We start from the raw sequence: 17039 nt of genomic DNA, 5'->3' as shown, positions 1-17039 counted from the left end.
GAAAGGGTCGTTTTGTGGACACGGGAAAATCAGCTCTTACCCGTGGAATCTTCTCAGGAACAGTCTTCTCACCACTGAGAATAAACTCAGCATTTCAAAACTGAGCTTAACCAGACCACTCCTCTACAGACGGCAAATTAAACCATGTAATTCCTGAGAAGGCGTGGAGAGGTTTCAAAGAAATATTTGAGAACATCTGCAAAGAACAACTCTGACAACCATACAAATAAATGAACACACTAATTCCGTGCATGTTATAAAGACATTTTCCTTTAATTTAGCCAAACATTTTACCTTCATGAAGTCACTTATTTCAGAGGAAATATAAGCTTACAATAAACTCAAAACATTATAATAGTTACAAGGTAGCTGACAAAAGAACCTCATTTGAATAAAAATACAAATATTCTACTTTTCTCAGCTATTTGCATATAAAAATGACAGGGACAAGTTTATCTCTCTTAAGATCCTGATTAATTATGGAGCATAATGAAGACCACCGAAACGGAAATATAACTTATACTGAATGTTCCACACCTATAGCTTTAGACCCTCAATGTTTTTCTTCAAGTTCAGCAGCTCCTTTTCTTGCCTTCTTTTCTCCAGTTTGAATGCTAGTTTGTTAGCTTTCTTTTCAACTCTTCGTTCCTGTACGAGAGGATCCCCAGGTTACACATGTATACAAACAGACTGTCCACAAAAGAGCACTTCCACCATGCCCTCCCAGCAGCTCTTTACAAGCCCCACATCAGAGGGCAGTTACCTTCCGCTCCTCTCTTATGGCTTGCTTTCTGGCTCTTTTATCCTCTTTGCTTTCATTGTGGGGACGTGGCTGGGTTGACACTTTGGGTAGATCACTGCTATTGATCATCTGCATGCGTTCAACCTGCTTTGCTGTGAGTCCTTTCTTAGGTAAGACATTGAGAGGTATTCCCGTTTTAGAAGATAGGTGGATTTGTTTGGGCTGAAGCAAAGAAAAAAGAGCACTAGTTATTTGCCATTCCTATTCAAAACAGCTCACTAATGATACACTGTTGTGCTTTTCCTAACGGCAATGCCACCAACAAAGGATTACTCACTGCAAGAAAAGGGCAGTAAGGATAAACTTGTATTTCTAAGTGGGTATCTGCATGAGTATATGCCATATGTATGGGTGCCTCTGGAGGCCAGAAGAGGGTATCAGATCCTTTGAGCTGGAGTTACCACCTGATCTGTGTGCTGTGAACCAAGCTGGGTCCTCTGAATGAGCAGGCAGTGATCTCAACTGTTGCGCTACCTCTCCAGCCCTGAAAATGGTACTCTAACAAGCTCCAGATGTCAGTACTTACCTTTGGTTCATATCTGATAAGCTGTGGATGGTTGTACAAATTGGAGTATGTACCTGGAAAAAGATCATGTGTCACTTAAGTACACTGTAAGTTCAGCAAAAGCACCACACAGTTCACACCACGTGCCCAGTCTCAGTGTTTTTATAGAGCAAAATCATTTTAGAGCCTCTCTGAAAACCATTTTGAAATTATTTACAACTCAATAGCAGAATAGTCATATTCTTTCTAAGCCTTTCTCACAAATTCCCTAAGAGTTGAACTTCTACTAAAATATATCTACTTTCCCACACACTTTAAATTACTTTCATACTTTTAGCAGCTGAGTGGACAATAAGCTACTTACTACAAATGGATTCGCAATCCCACTTCTCTTTGGCTTCCTGAAGAACTACAGAAACAATCTCTTCCTCTTCAGATTCATCAAGCTCGTTTGTTGGCAGATCTTGATCCTCAAAAGGCTCAAGAGTATTCAATTTTACACAACTTTTTTGTGCATTTTATAAAATGAAAACATGATAAAGAAAACATTAAATCACATGTCACTAAAACAGCTCCAGAGACAAGAGCAATTTTAAATCCTACTTCTGTGTTTCTCATGCTCCTGGTACATGTCACCATACCCAGTCCTGCTCCACTCTCCCAGGGTTTGCACATCTACCCAGTCCTGCTCCACTCTCCCAGGGTTTGCACATTCATTTGCTCTGCTGACAGGCACATCAAATCTAGCTGTATCTGTACATGGTTCCACATCACACAAGATGGCAGATTCCCTAAGATGAACACCAGCTGCTCATCTATCTCTCCAAAGTATGCGGAGAATTCACTTAAATCCTATGGCGCCTTTCGTGCTGTGGGATCTGCATGCTGCAGTGTTTCATGGTACAAGACCTGTTAGCAGATTTTAATACATCAGCTTCTCTCAGATAAGAGGCACTTTGATACAGACGCTGACTGAGCAAATACTTCACTGGTGAGCTCTGCTAATCCACTGAAGGAAAGCTTATCTATTAGCCATAACTATTCACTTTTCGGAACACCCACCATTTCAGAAAAAAGAAGAAAGCAGACACTTCTAAGTTATGACTCTTCAGCCTGAGGCCAGAAGCCCTTGTTATTTCCTGACTCCAATGTCTCTTTGTACCTTATTTCCCACTTTAACCTTAGCTACTACACCATGATCTCGAGTCCATCAGCTAGACTTTGACTCCCCCCCAACAGTCACTTGAAGGTAGGAAAACAAAGCAGCTCAAGAAGGAAGAGCTGTCATACTTCTCTGCCTTCTCCTTATAGTAGTCATTCAAAACTTCCTGCAACCGACTGCTGTCTACTTGAATGGAACCTTCCAGTTCTGCGTTATCCAGAGCTCCAATTTCAACATCATCATATTGTTCATAAAACTTGAATACAAACAACAAAAAAGATGCCATGAAAAACATATCATGAATTAACTATGTATTTTTTATATTAACCCGACTCCTACATAGTAATCCAGCACTACTAGAAGCTCCCAGCTATCATTACTGTATCAGCAGAGAGGAAGCACCACTGACAATGGCATAGAAGATATTGTTTTAAAGATTTATTTTTATGTTCATTAGTAACTGCATGTATACACTCGGACCAGTGCATTCAGAGGCCAGAAACGGGCCCAGGATCCTCTAGAGCTAGGATCCGAACTCAGATCCTCTGCAAAAGCAGCATGGACTTCCAACCCCACAGATGACATATTTTCAGAGACACACAATTAGTCTGAAAACAGCCTTCTATTTAATATTAAAATAAAAAGTAGTTATTCTACTCAGATTGGAAAGTAAAATGCTATGCAGAGATCTTTGCCTCAGAACACTTTAAAGATAATTTTGCATCCCTCAGTGATGCAGACTCAAGGCTCACGCTGTTGAGGGAGCCTACTGTATAAATTCCACTCTTGTTCAGATGCTGTTAGCACTGTTATGCATTATCCTTCCATCTTGATGAGTGAGGTGTTTGTACTGAACAGTGGACCCCTCTTGACAAGAAGAGAACAGTTTTGTGATACTTTAGCAAACTTGTACATTCTGTAATCTTGAAAGCACTCCTTCATTTGCTCACTACTGACAAGAACACTTCAAGTCCTACCACATGCCAGACACTACTACTTTAGGGACTTGGATGTACACTTGAGAATCTCTGCCCGTGGAGAAACCACACCCTAACCCAATACAAACTTGTAGATGATGTACATAAATCAGCACATTAGAGATAGAATAGGTGAGAGAACCTGTGTGGATAGTCCACACTGTGCTGTGAACCAGAGCTGGCCTGTCACAGGCGTCAAAACTGCTATACATCAGGTTTTAAAGTATCTCACAGTCTAATTTTTTGTTTAGTGTTAGTTATATATGAAGAACTAAAATAATGGAATTTTGTTGATGCTAAGCCAGGCAACTCTTAGGAAAATAGCAAAAGTCTGCCGATTATGGTCATACACAAATATCAGAAAGAGATGTTAGGATGTTTGACCAGTCAACTTTTGGGCCCTATACAGGCTCTTTCCAGAATCCAGACCAGGGTGCACCTCTGATCAGTCTTAATGCGACAGGCAGTTCCTGAAAGGCTTAACTCTGGTTCCAATCTCTCTTTTGCACAGGGAGACAGAACTCAGTGGCATTTCTCAGGGATCTCACCTTCTCGAACCTCTCATCATGTAGCGTCAGCTGCTCATTTCTCCTCATGACTGAGGAGGTCATAGAATACTCTGTAAAACGGCTTTTAGTTTCCTCTTCCCAAAATAGGTGTTTTTTGATGGCTTCCTGAGGTGACGCAGGGGCAGATCTGTCCCCTGCTTCTGACAGTGGGCCAGCAGAGCTACAGTCATCACTGCTGCCTTCCTCACTGTCCACGTCTTCCCATTCATTGTCATCTTCACCCGCAGATTCCCTAGAGCCAACAGGTCACAAGTCAGCTGTCAAGACCCCTGAAACACCGACAGCAACTTCACACAAGCCCAGAGGCCACTCCTGAGGGCTGGCTCTAGAGGAAGCGGAACTAGAAATGGTACTGGACTGATCCGGCATGGTAGGTAAAGCAACCAGCCACCAGGATTCTGGGATTTTAATACCACTTACTGAGAGTATGTCTCAAATTCAATTATTTTCCGCTCTATACAGCTATCTCAGGCCACATGTTCTTAAAACTCTAACTCCTAGACTGTGGCTACCCTCCCTCAACAGAAGCACCACACATACGGCAAATCCATTCCCTCTTCTCCTGTTGGCTGATTAGCCTGAAGAATAAAGTCATCTTCAAGGAGGTTATCTGGATCGTCAAAGTCAAAATCATCATCAAGAGCAGCAACAATGTCAGGATCAAAATCCAGTCGAGGTCCTGAAAGGACAAGAGAAAGGGAGCAAAATATGTATCTTGAATCCCAGCATTCAGGAGTTCAAGGTCTACCTCAGCTTCACCGTGAGTCTGACCCCAGCCTCGACTACATGCGACCATTGAGGCAAAGAAAACAGAACAGAAACCTCAGGTTCCTGCACTCTCCCACAGGGCGGGTAAGGGGTGAACCAAGAAAGCTGGGTCTATCTAGACTTTATACAATCTAATCTACTTATATACTTCAGATAAAAGACTAAAAAATTTTAAGTACAGTTTAGATAGAAGAAAAAAACCATTCTTCATCAATATTCACTAGTAAAAGCACTTCCATTATCAATCTATTCTATTAAATTTTTTTTAGCAAAACTCCTAAATTTTCACCAGCAGAAAGAATCCAGGTTTCAAATTCATTTATTAAAAATAAGTGTTTGGTGACTTTTGCGCTTCCACAAATTTGAACCACACAGTTTTAATAACCCCCAGCTGGTTTCTTCAGCTTTGTGATCTTTTTTAATAAAATGAACTCAAGCAAACGTCTCCAGTTCAAACCTTTCTTTGACAAGGCTGCCAATGAGGTCTGCTACGCTGGCCTCCCTACTCTGCAGCTGCATTTTTCTTCATCTTTTCCTGCTCTCCTGGGATGCTGAAATGGACACACTGTCTGGTACTACATTTCCGCAGTGTGTATGCAGTCAGTGCTGTCTGGAAGACCTTCTTTCCCAGCCTTCTCCCCTTCCTTCCACCTGCCTTCTAAAGAAAGCAACTGGTCCCGTTCACAGAGCCCTTCTGAACAAACAACCCCAAAGCAGCAAATCAACCCTGCTATTCTCTTGAAAGCTTTGCCCAGCTTCCCAGGCCAGGCCTGGCGCTCCTTGCATTTATTCTCCTGTGTCCCAAGTGTAACACCCCATGTAGTTTCTTTCCTACAGACAGAAAGTCTCTCAGGTTGTGTTTTATTGTGGTTTAACTTAAGACTCTACTATACAACGACTACCCTGTAAAGTAAATTATTGAAACAATGTTCTAAGGGTAAGTGTTGGTTAACTTAGGAAAAAATACCAACTACTTCTGTCAACCTTTGTTTTAACTTACTACAGTAGCAGTACTGCGAGTTTTTTTAAAAAATTACTTCTTCAGTTTATCTTGAGTGAATCATACAATAGATTTCTTCGAATACTTATATGGCATTGTTCAAAATGATAAAGAATAATGATCATTCCTATTATCTTCGTAAGAGAGCATATGAACATTAAACTTCCCTTACTAGATTCTCACATTTTTTTCCAAATGAGATCTATAAAGACATAAGAATTTGGTGCATAATACAAAACACTGCTGGCCATGCTCTCTCTTCATGTTCTATTATGCGAATTCTACATTTATCTTGATTGTTTCAATAAACTCTCCACTGTCGATGGAAAAATCCTACATCCTTGTGTTTCTTTTTGCAAAACACAAATTTACTCAAATGAAAACTTAAAGAAGTTAAATTTTTTCCTTTTGGCTGTGAGCCTCAGCCTTTAATAGCTGAGCTACCATGAACTACAACCACAATGACCAGCAGAGCAAGATATACCCAACGATGCAGTAGTAGTACTTGTATTTTTGGGTAACCAATAGCCAACCAACTAGACTTAAGACACACTTTAAAAAGAGAAAATTTATGTTTAGTACTGTAAGCCTAGCCAATTACCTATGACTGCTGAGGTCACAGACCCCAGAGGAGAACCTATTACTTCCACATTCCTAAACCAGTATAATTCCCAACTGCATTACAACTGCATTATAAATACCCATTCCTAAATCCACAGATAGATGCAGCTCCCACCCCTCACCAAAGAGGCCTCTTACTGCAGTAGACAAGAGACCAACACAGAAAACCACACATGTAGACGTAGACAACAACTGACTGTGGCCGGACCCAACGGGTAGATCTACAACACAACCCCTACAACTAAGGCTCAAGAAACATCATGAAGGGGAGTAGAAAGATTTTAAGAGACAGAGGTCCAAGATGTCTGTTACAAGATAGTATCTTCTATACAACAGGAGTTGCACCCATGGAATCTTAACCATACTGCCACCTAAACAAGATCCATACAAAGAGAACACCAGTTGACACTCCAATGTAGATGGGTGGACAGAGGAATTACACAAAGCCCCCACACCTAGATCAAAAGTTACAAGTGACAGACACTGAGAGAGAACTGGTCTCCTCCAGGGACAACCTTCAATAGGTTACCCAATCCCAAATGGCCATTCCTAAACACACATTATGAACAACATTAAATGGACCCAGCAGGCTGTATTTATAAATACACATATATGAACAATACTTAAAGCAGTCATGAAGTTGAGAGAGAGGGGAGGATGCAGGGTAAGAGAATGTGTGGGATGGAAATCATGTAAATATGGTACTCATGTATGAAATTTTCCAATGACAAAATAAATGTTAAAAAAAAAGTTAAAACTCACCTGAAACTGGAGCTGCTTTGTTTAACAATCCAACATCTTCCTCAAACTCTGATGCAAACACTGATGAAGGTAATTTAATTCCAGTGCTCTTAAAAAGGAAATGAGGGTTATTTAGTAAATACTGCCCAGCCATTGCACTGGGTTGAAAAGCATCCTTCCAAAATTCATATCCACTCAGCCTCAGGCTGTGACCATACCTGAAATAAGGTTTGCTTTGGTTTATTCCCTATGAAACAATGCAATTTACTCATTACTTATAACATTAAGGTTGAGATCACATGGACCTTAACAGCTGATCAGCTGTCCTCATGAATGGATTCAGCCATTCATGTGACTAAGGAGTAACAGGTTCACAGTGATCTGCTCTGAAGGTCAGTGGGATAGGTGTCTCACACATTCTATGTGAGGACCTTTACTATCTTAGGTCTTCTGTCAGCGAGAAGGCCACCACCATATGTATTCCCTTGATCTCAAACAGAGTTCAGTGGTCAGCTTGCCCTCACATAAAGGGGTTCATGAGGTGTGGAGATGGAGATATGTAGACTGGAGTGGAGTGGGGCACCCACAGGTCAGGGAACTCTGGAGACAGAGTGCTGGCAAGCTTTGGAAGTAAGAGTTAGATGAGCAACGACACAATCTCCTTGAGTCCCCAAAAAGGAACTGAGCCTGTCAAGAACTTGGTTTCGGACTTCTGGCCTCCAGACTTCTGCTGTAAATCACTGTTTGTAGTGACTTGTTAAGAGTCTCAGGAGGCTGTTACCATTACACCCTTGGATCTCTAACCCATGTACTAGCACACATTCTCAACACTCCAGCACCACCCTAACTGGGACCTTTCAAATATTTCATACCGTCCTTGTATACGATTCCACTTAATCTCCAAACTGTTAGCATGAACATTTCAGTGAAAAACAGAAGCTCAAAAAATGAAGAGCTAAGCCTGAGATCAGTCACTTAGGATTTGATCCACACTTTACAACTCTACCTGCCTGGAGTATCAAAACTAATGCATTTTTTTTTCTCTTTACACTAGTGATAACATCCCATGGTCCAGGAATGGCACAGCCTCTCTTGCTGTCTTAACTTGCTGCTGGCTAGGAACTCAGTGTGTAGACCAGACTGACCCCAAACTCAGAGATCCTCTTGCCTCTACCTTCTGAATGCTGGGAATGTAGGCATGTGCCACCACACCAACCATTTATTATTTTTAAAACAAGTCTGAATTGGGGTTTTCTGTTACTTTGAACAGAGTATTCAATATCTTGTCCTAATCAACAACAAAATTATTAAGAAAATGGTTAAAACAATTAGTATATGTTTTAGATTTATTCTCAGTTATTCCTCTTAAAATTCTGACACTAAAGAGGATTTACTAAATTTACCTATGGGATTTTTTCCAAGGCTTGAAAAGTAGTCACAGAATCAAATGAATGACAGTTTCAATAATGATCACTTTCCTTTCTATATAGGTATGTTTATTGTAACAGTTGTAGTAACTCCCAAGTACGCTGTCACTGGAGATAAAGATAAGCTCTGGCAGTCACGTGTATACCACTGCTCTGCACTGCATTCGATCCACTCTGTTCCTATGCTGTGCTCAATTCTTCTGACAAATTTCAACTTAAAAAGTGCTTTAAGCACCATTTTTACAGCAAACTCCATGGCACCCAAGCCATTTCTTTGTAGGTTGCCATGTACTATACAGCAATACGGCATCTTTACATGTGTATCAAATGACGCCTTTGTTTTCAAATAATGTTATTCTCTGTCTACATAAACACAAACGAATGGCCCACTAGATAGATAGCCTTAATTTGTTTAAAAAAAATAGTAATTACTCTTCCCCTAAATGAATTAAGGATTAAAAGCTAGAGCCGGGCGGTGGTGGCGCACACCGCCTTTAATCCCAGCACTCGGGAGGCAGAGACAGGCGGATCTCTGTGAGTTCGAGGCCAGCCTGGGCTCCAGTGAGTTCCAGGAAAGGCGCAAAGCTACTGTCTTGAAAAACAAACAAACAAAAGGATTAGAAGCTAGTCTTTCTCTGTTGTGTAGAATTCATGTTGACCAATGCTATGACTTCACTAAAACCTGTCTTCCCAGGAAGAGAGAGCAGGACAGTCCTCTTCTCCCTCGGTGGGACACAAAAGGGAATGAGCAGTAAGTACCCTGCTACTGATTTGACAGCCTAGGGAGAGACAAGAGAAGCTGGTTCTGTGGTGGTGCCATGTGGGGCCTTACAAGAGAAAAGGAATTGAGGAGCTGTGGTTATTGTCTTTCTTCAGGACAATGTCCTGAAACCTGACTCTTTCATCTCCTCAGCAATGCACTTTGCCCTGGGTGAGTTAAGATCTTGTCTTCTGAGGAAAGAAATGCCCAGGCCTTGAGAGGATTCGGAAATAAAAGAAAAATTAGGGTCCTCCCCAACCCTCCCCTGACCCCCGCCATCTCTCCTGTTTGGTTGATAACCCCAGTGAAAGTCTTTTCCTTCTTAAAGGGCCAGGTGACTAAATAAAGACAAAATAACATGCAAAGGGGAGTACCGAACACAACAGGCACTTGTACGAGTAGCACTAGGTGCAGATAAACATGCTGGTTTGTATTTACAGAGTAAAGTATAATACAGTACACACATCTATACAATCTTAGGCAGCCATGGCATGTCTGCATTCTTCATACTGACACCATTTACTGCCCCACAGTTAAAAACGTCTTTACTCACTGCTGCACAAAGTTGCATTTAAACTGCCAAGAAAGCTTACTGAACACAATGAGGTTTCTTCTCTCTCATCACTGTAGTGGGTGCTGAAGGCGGTGCTGGGGATAAGCTCTGCGGGCCCCGAAGGCTCCTTCAGGTGTTGCAGGTAGTCATAGTCATCATCGAAGAACACCCCATACTTCCTCTGTTCTGCTCGTCTTTCTTCATCGTTTACCTCGGGTAACAAGATGGAATTAGCGATCCTGCCATGGGTAAGATGAGGATCCTGACTAAGAGCAGGCGTTAGAGGGCATACAAATACTGGCTGGCAGGACTCACACAACCAATTCTTGACAAAACTACAAAGCATCCAAACCAAAGTGCTACATAACATTAAAAAAGGGAATGGAATCAAGCCAGGCCGAGGCAGACCATTTGAACCCATGAGTTCAAGACAAGGCTGAACAATGCAAGCAAGACCTTGTCTCAAAAGACAAAGTAAAACATGCGACACAAAATGAGAATGAAAACAATTCCTTCCACTAGACGGTACAATTCCAGGTTTATATATATATATATATATATACATACACATATATATATATATAAAACGCATATTCAAAAATGCAGCTGGAGGGTTGGAAGAAAAGATCTGGGGACTTTGAGAGTATGTACAGTTTCTTGTTTTTTTGTTTTGTTTTTTTCCAAGACAGGGTTTCTCTATGTAGCTTTGAAGCCTCTCTTGGAACTTGCTCTGTAGACCAAGCTGGCCTTGCACTCACAGAGATCCACCTGCCTCTGCCTCCCAAGTGCTGGGATTAAAGGCGTGCGCCACCACCGCCCAGCAGTTTCTTGTATTTATAAGCAAAGACAGCTTTTTTGGTGGTACATGGGAGTCGGGTGTTGGTGGCTTTAATAAAAAGCTAAACAAAGGCCAATGCTCCCTAATATTTAAAACATTAAAGAAAATAAATGTTTTAATGAGTGTTTTGACTATATGTGTATGAATGCCTGGTACACGCAGAGGACAGAAAAAGGCAGATCTCCTGGAAGGGTTTTAGGGATGGTTGTGAGTCTTCATATGGGTGCTGGGAACTGACCCTGGGTCCTCTGCAAGAAAGTGCTCTTAAGACCGAACCATCCCTCCAGCATCCTTCAATACTTTTATATTATCACCCATTTCAACAAGTGTATGCTAACATAAACCATCCTTTTCAAGGCTCCCTTAGGATTTCCAAAGCTAATTCATGAGTTCAGATGTTCTGTATTTCAACAGATAAATGACCAGGAGGCAAAATGCAAACTGAAGACTACTGAAACATGGCAGAATCCCAAGAGAAAGCAGAGACCGAGCATATGGCCATAGGCTCAATAACACTGCACAGCACTGTAGGCTGCAGTCTAGTGAACTTTACTAATATTCTGTAAGATCTCTTTATTTAATAATCTCAGAGATGCTTTATCCTCTTAATCAAAATAAACACACAAGATCAAACGTCAGCACATAGATTGGAATCTGAGTCACAGCTCATTTCTTAGGGGACCAGATTCTGAGAGTGTCAACGGATTATTAAAATCTCATAGAGATTGGGGGGATAGTTCAGAGGTGAAGTGCTTGCTGGGCATGCACAAAGCCCTTGAGTTCCATCATCAGGACTACAAAAACTACCATACATCCAAACACTTTGTGGCTACAAGGCAGGACCTACCTTCTGGGTGGGCAACAGTACCCTCTGGGGTGCAGTTTCATCTGCTGCTAAAGGATCTCGCTGGCTCCGGTGGACCAAGTGGAAAGACACAGCTTTCTTCTTCTCTATAAAGGGCTTTTTCTTTCTGTGAGGCTACAAATAATCAGGAAAGGTCAACAAAACAGGATCCCCACACAGGGAACGATTCCAAAAGTTCATGTACCTGTGGAAGTATGTAAAGGGTGAACAGTTTTTTGTTTTCAAATCTGCATATCTAAGCCAGACAACAGTCCGGGTGTTCTGTAGAGACCATACTTACACCTCTCCAGCTAACACTGATTGGGTACCTACTCTGTGAGATACCCTAACAGAGGGTAGGACAGTCTGAGAAACTATCCCTTCTTAGCAAGTAAGTCATCAAACTAATGACTTTAGTGAATAAAAATCAAACACAGTGGAGGGCAAATGCCTTAAATCCTTTGTAATAAGTGCTCTAGGAAGGTTCCCCCCGGAAAAGTTGAGCCAACCAGACAAGTAGCCTACCACAAGAAAATGTAGAGGAGACAGACAACTTCATCTACTAACTAGTAAATAAAACCAGGACACAGACAAGTAAAGTTTAGACTCATTACTCCTTGATACATTTTTTTTTTTTTTATTTACTCTTCAGCAAGGGGTTTTCAAATCAACATGCCAACCAAGGGACCTAACCCCGGAAGCAGGGGGGCGGAGCTTCTGTAAGTGTCACAGGGACTGAGTTAACTTTAAGCCGCCAGAACCGTAAACTCCCGGAGTCCTGAGAAAGGGAAACCATCTCAAGTCTCCTTCCAAAGTGCACCCAGGGGTGAGCTCGGAAGGGTGACCGCTCTCGGGACGCCCAGCCGCGCAGCCAGGGGCCAAGCCGGCCGCCGAGAGCTGCAAACCCAGACAGAACCAACCGGGAGCCGCCGGCTCCCGCCGGGACCACCGCGGCTTTCTCACCATGGTGGAGCTTCGGAACTCGGTCTCCCGGACCGCGAAAGCCGGTCCGCGGCTCCCCGGTGCCCGCCGGCCGCGCCACACGTGGGTACACAAGTCCGGGACGGCACGTCACACCGCAGCGTGCTCACGGGCCAATCGCCGAGGAGCTGCCGGCCGGCACCCGGAAGTTGCGTGGCCCGCGTCGCCTCAACGATCGCGGGAACTCCCGGGAGGCGGGGCTAGCTGGGCTCCCCCCCCGAGTGGGCGGGGCTTCCCTGGGAGGCGTTCCCCTGGAGCTGCATGGGACACGCCCACCTACCCCTAAGGCTACCTGAAGGCCAACTTCTGGTCCGGAACACAGGGGAGGATGAACTAAAACGTCATCGCTGAAGATTATTCCTTACCTATTACCAGCAGAGATGAGAACAAAACAAAACTAACTTTGGACAAGTTCTCAGAAGGAAAGTGGTCACTTCCCGGGCTTCCAGAACAAGAGGAGAAAGTCGCCTAGCAACATGCAACCAAGGCCTAGCTCTGATAAGCAGAGTCAGAAGTCATCAGGGTCTTCATTTTACACCCTTTGATGGACCACCTCCCACTGTCCCTTTAACACAGTCCCTAAGACTGTTGGTTTTAGGGGGCATTTTGACGTAGTAAAGTATATTCGGAAGCTCTCATGATTGCATATTTTCTCTTCTTTCTTTCTTTTCTTTTCTTTCTTTCTTTTTTTTTTTTTTTTTTTTTTTTTTTTTTTTTTTTTTTGGTTTTTCGAGACAGGGTTTCTCTGTGTAACATTGCGCCTTTCCTGGAACTCACTTTGTAGCCCAGGCTGGTCTTGCTTGAACTCACAGAGATCCGCCTGCCTCTGCCTCCCGAGTGCTGAGATTAAAGGCATGCGCCACCACCGCCCGGCAATTGCATATTTTCTAAAATGAAAACTAATAATCCCAAGGGGGTCCTTTTTGAGACATTGTCTCATGTAGTCCAGCCTCTCGTCCAACCTCCTATGTAGTTGAGAATGACCTTCAACTACCGATCAGATCCTCCTACCTTCACCACACCAATGATGGGTATGTGCTGTTCATGTGCTGAGGACTGAACCCTCCAGGGCATCATACAAGCTAGGTGAGCATCCTACCAGGTGATCTGTGACAACATCTCCATCCCCCAGGTTGTTGCTCACATATTTTATGGTGGCTTAAGCAAATAGGCTTTAAGTATAATTTCTTAGGAAGATTTCCATCAGGTGCTGGAACAAAGAGTGATGAAATAATTCTAAGTTCTAACAGTCAATGTTTTTTTCCAATTTGTGTTTCTGGTGTCTTTTTCAATGTCTGAGTTCTGTCAGAATGTCTCCATAATTATAGCCAAAGTATTATCAGCCTAAATGTTTGTGGGCTATGTCCTTTTTCTACAAGAAAAATAATAGAAATGGTTTAGGTTAGGACCACAAACTTTGTCAAGAGAAAATGCTTTGTAAAGCAGATTCATCATTTAACAAAGCTTTAAGCTGAAGAACCATTATTATTTGTTATTTGAAAATAAGACCCATGAAGGTACCACTTGCTTCATTTCAGTCTGTTTTATTTACTACTGTATCTACTTCGTGGTACATACACCTAATAAACATTCATTTATATGGCTTAGTGGTCTGACATTTTACCTGCAGAACCTATTTCTCACACTGACACTGCCAGAAAGGTGCTATGATGGTTATCTTCCTAAAAACCAAAGTTCCCCAAAGAAAAGAACCACACCCGTGTTGAAGATTCTACAAGGCTAAATGACTGATGGGAATTTTGTGACTATGGAAAGTTGGAATGTTGCGGACCCAGGACCAGATTACCCCGGCCTGTCTTCAGTCCCCTAAGTCGTTGCTCATTGTCCTCCTCCATGTCTGACCTAGCAACCTTTTGCTAGCATCAACAGTTAAAACAGAGTTTCCCCAGAGCTACTGAAAACTGTCTACCTGCATTGCCCAGCAATGTATTTAGCAAATGCATTGATTTATGATTGTTTTTTTCAACACAAGGTTTCTCTGTGTATCCCTAGTTGTCCTGGAACTCACTCTGTAGACCAAGTTGGCCTCAAACTCACAGAGATCTACCTGTCTCTGCCTCTTGAATGCTGGGATTAGATTTATGATTCTTAATAAAATAATTAATAGAAGTCCGTGTGTCCACTCCTACAGTTAACCAGCATATTCCGAATCTGTGTTCCTGGGTGTGGCACTCATATTTTGTGTAATAAACTCCTTTCCCTTTGAGGTGAGAGATACATTTTTTTTCTTTCGAGACAAGGTTTCTCTCAGTAGCTTTGGAGCCTGTCCTGGAACTCACTCTGTAGACCAGGCAGACCTTGAACTCACAGAGATCCACCTGCCTCTGCCTTCCGAGTGCTGGGATTAAAGGCGTGTGCCACCACCACCTGGATACATTTTCACCAACATTATACATACTAAAAAACAAGGTATCAAATAAATGACTTTTTGTAGTAAACTTAATAGGTAGAAAATTTGAGATTTAAAGTTGAAGAGCGTGAGTAGAACCTGGGTTTCTAAACGATATTGCTTACTTTAAAAAACTAATAATATGCTTATTGTATTATTTATTGCTCTAATGCTAACACTAAACACATGGCAAAGTGCTTTCTATTTAGTATGCCATTTAATTACTTCCACATCTATGAAACACAACTAGATAGTACTAAGCTCATCTCAATGATGTATGTCTGACATTCAGAAAACCAGAGTTACTGATCCCACGTAGTAGAATAAGTGGAAAAACATAGAAATGTCAGCCATCAGGCTAGTTTAGGAAGGTCATACTCTTACCCATATTTTTTGCTGTCTCTCAATGATGGTTAACCAGCATATTCTGTTGATTTTACTTTCTAAATTTCCATATGTGTAGTTTCATTACCCAATTTATTACATTGTTCATTTTAAACACTCATCAAGTCTCTTCCCTAGACACTGTGTTCATTCTAGCCTCAGGATAAAGTGAAACTCTTGGATGGTGATAGAGATTTGATCTCATTTTAACATCCTGTTATTTTTCCTCATATCCCAGCCCTGTCAAACTGTTTGTAGGTCCCCAAAGCACCTGGGTGAGATGGGCTCTTTCCTGCCTGTCTAAAAGGCTCTCCTCCCCTCACTATTTCTTAAGTCTTAACATTCAAAGTCCTAGGCTGGAGTTGCCCCAAGATGGGTGGCAAGGGAATTCTTGAAACGGGTTTGCCAAACCATTTGGAGATGAGGTCAGTGGAGATTCCAAAGGAAGAGGCAGTAAACACTGGGGGGATCAGTTCAAAGTCCATATGAGGATTTAAGAACTGTGGCTCAGAGCCATGGCAAGTTTCGATTGTTGAGCAACATCTCTTCATATTTCCCTGCCTTGGGAAATAACCTACACAGCTTTATCAGTGCCTGGAAACATTCAAGGCTCCATCTTAGGTTCAAGCCTACAGGGAACAAAACACATGCAGCTGGCCAGGTCATGGAACAGTCAAGGTTCTCTGTGTTTCTGTCAGCACGCAGATGGATCTGGAGGGCTCTCCAGCTCTCTCTCTCTCTTGTGCATCTTTCAAAAGGAGGGACCATCCCAAATGCTGTCACTGTATCTATTGATTGCACTACCCTGCTCAGTTCTGTTGACCTGGAAGTCCTTATTTCCCTGGGTCTCTGTAGCCTGACTGCAGTAACCTACTGGTTTTCTCACTACATAGTAAAGGCTTTGTACTGATTGCCCTATCCCAAGCATTTCACATGTGTTTATTCATTAACTCCCCCAAAACAGGATTTAAATACATATGCCGTTATCTTTAAAAACATACTTGGGGCAAGTGAGTTGGCTCAGCAGATAAAAGCACTTGCCTCCCAGCCTGATGGCTGGAGTTCCATTTTCAGGACCCACATGGTGGAAATAGAGAACTGACTCCTGCAAGTTGTCCTATCATCATCGCCACAAACATGGGGTGGCACACATGTACCTGTTCACATACACTCACAGATACAAATAAGTGATAAGTGTGAAAAATGATTTGAAGCTGAGGACCATAACATTGAGTGATTTTTGTTCCAGGGTACAGAGGTGGCCCCTGATGAATGCAGAGTGTGAGCTCAGGTGTAGGTCCTGGCTCAGTGAAATTCTTAACTATTATGGAACATTCTACTTCAAAAATAATTTTCACCATCACCAAATACCAACACATGTGCTGATCTTACAGGATCAGAGATAGTTTTGAGGGCTATCTTAGCAGGAGAATATTATTATTATTATTATTATTATTATTATTATTATTATTATTATTTTACCAAACTACCTATCAATTGAGTTTGGGGTAATGATATTAAATCTAAGTCATACTTTTACTTTATTATTAGTATTCTGTAATTAACTGTATCTATTTTAAAATGGTTAAACAGAATTTGTGGTTTTGTCTGAGCTCTGGAGAGTTGTTTTTCCCATGTGAAACTAACTCAGCCATTGAAAGTGTGTTTATCATGCAAGCCTCAGTTCTACCCCCTCG

The 17039-nt window shown here is 42.1% G+C and overlaps 1 protein-coding gene across 1 annotated transcript; it reads right to left on the bottom strand.

The window, feature by feature from the left end:
- Window positions 1-252: 252 nt before the first annotated feature.
- Ltv1 (LTV1 ribosome biogenesis factor) lies at window positions 253-12727 on the bottom strand. The gene is made up of 11 exons (XM_006976673.4): window positions 12531-12727; window positions 11571-11702; window positions 9926-10096; window positions 7167-7254; window positions 4556-4694; window positions 3995-4247; window positions 2598-2725; window positions 1672-1811; window positions 1329-1381; window positions 764-964; window positions 253-648 (listed from the first exon to the last, which is right to left on the bottom strand). Exons 1-11 carry the CDS (start codon window positions 12531-12533, stop codon window positions 538-540), a joined length of 1419 nt encoding a protein of 472 aa, XP_006976735.1. The 5' UTR covers window positions 12534-12727; the 3' UTR covers window positions 253-537.
- Window positions 12728-17039: the final 4312 nt, after the last annotated feature.

The sequence above is a fragment of the Peromyscus maniculatus genome, chromosome 16 (assembly GCF_049852395.1).
Source record: "Peromyscus maniculatus bairdii isolate BWxNUB_F1_BW_parent chromosome 16, HU_Pman_BW_mat_3.1, whole genome shotgun sequence".
Classification (NCBI taxonomy): Eukaryota; Metazoa; Chordata; class Mammalia; order Rodentia; family Cricetidae; genus Peromyscus; species Peromyscus maniculatus.
The sequence above is the reverse complement of the archived record's forward strand: the minus strand, read 5'-3'. Positions and strand labels throughout refer to the sequence as shown.

What these genes read in the sequence shown, in the direction of transcription:
- Ltv1 (XM_006976673.4), bottom strand. An exon ending in TATAAGGAGAAGGCAGAGAA is followed by an intron (nt 1,812 to 2,597) that starts GTATGACAGCTC and finishes TGCACAAAAAAG; the next exon opens with TTGTGTAAAATTGAATACTC. An exon ending in GGATTGCGAATCCATTTGTA is followed by an intron (nt 1,382 to 1,671) that starts GTAAGTAGCTTA and finishes ATCTTTTTCCAG; the next exon opens with GTACATACTCCAATTTGTAC.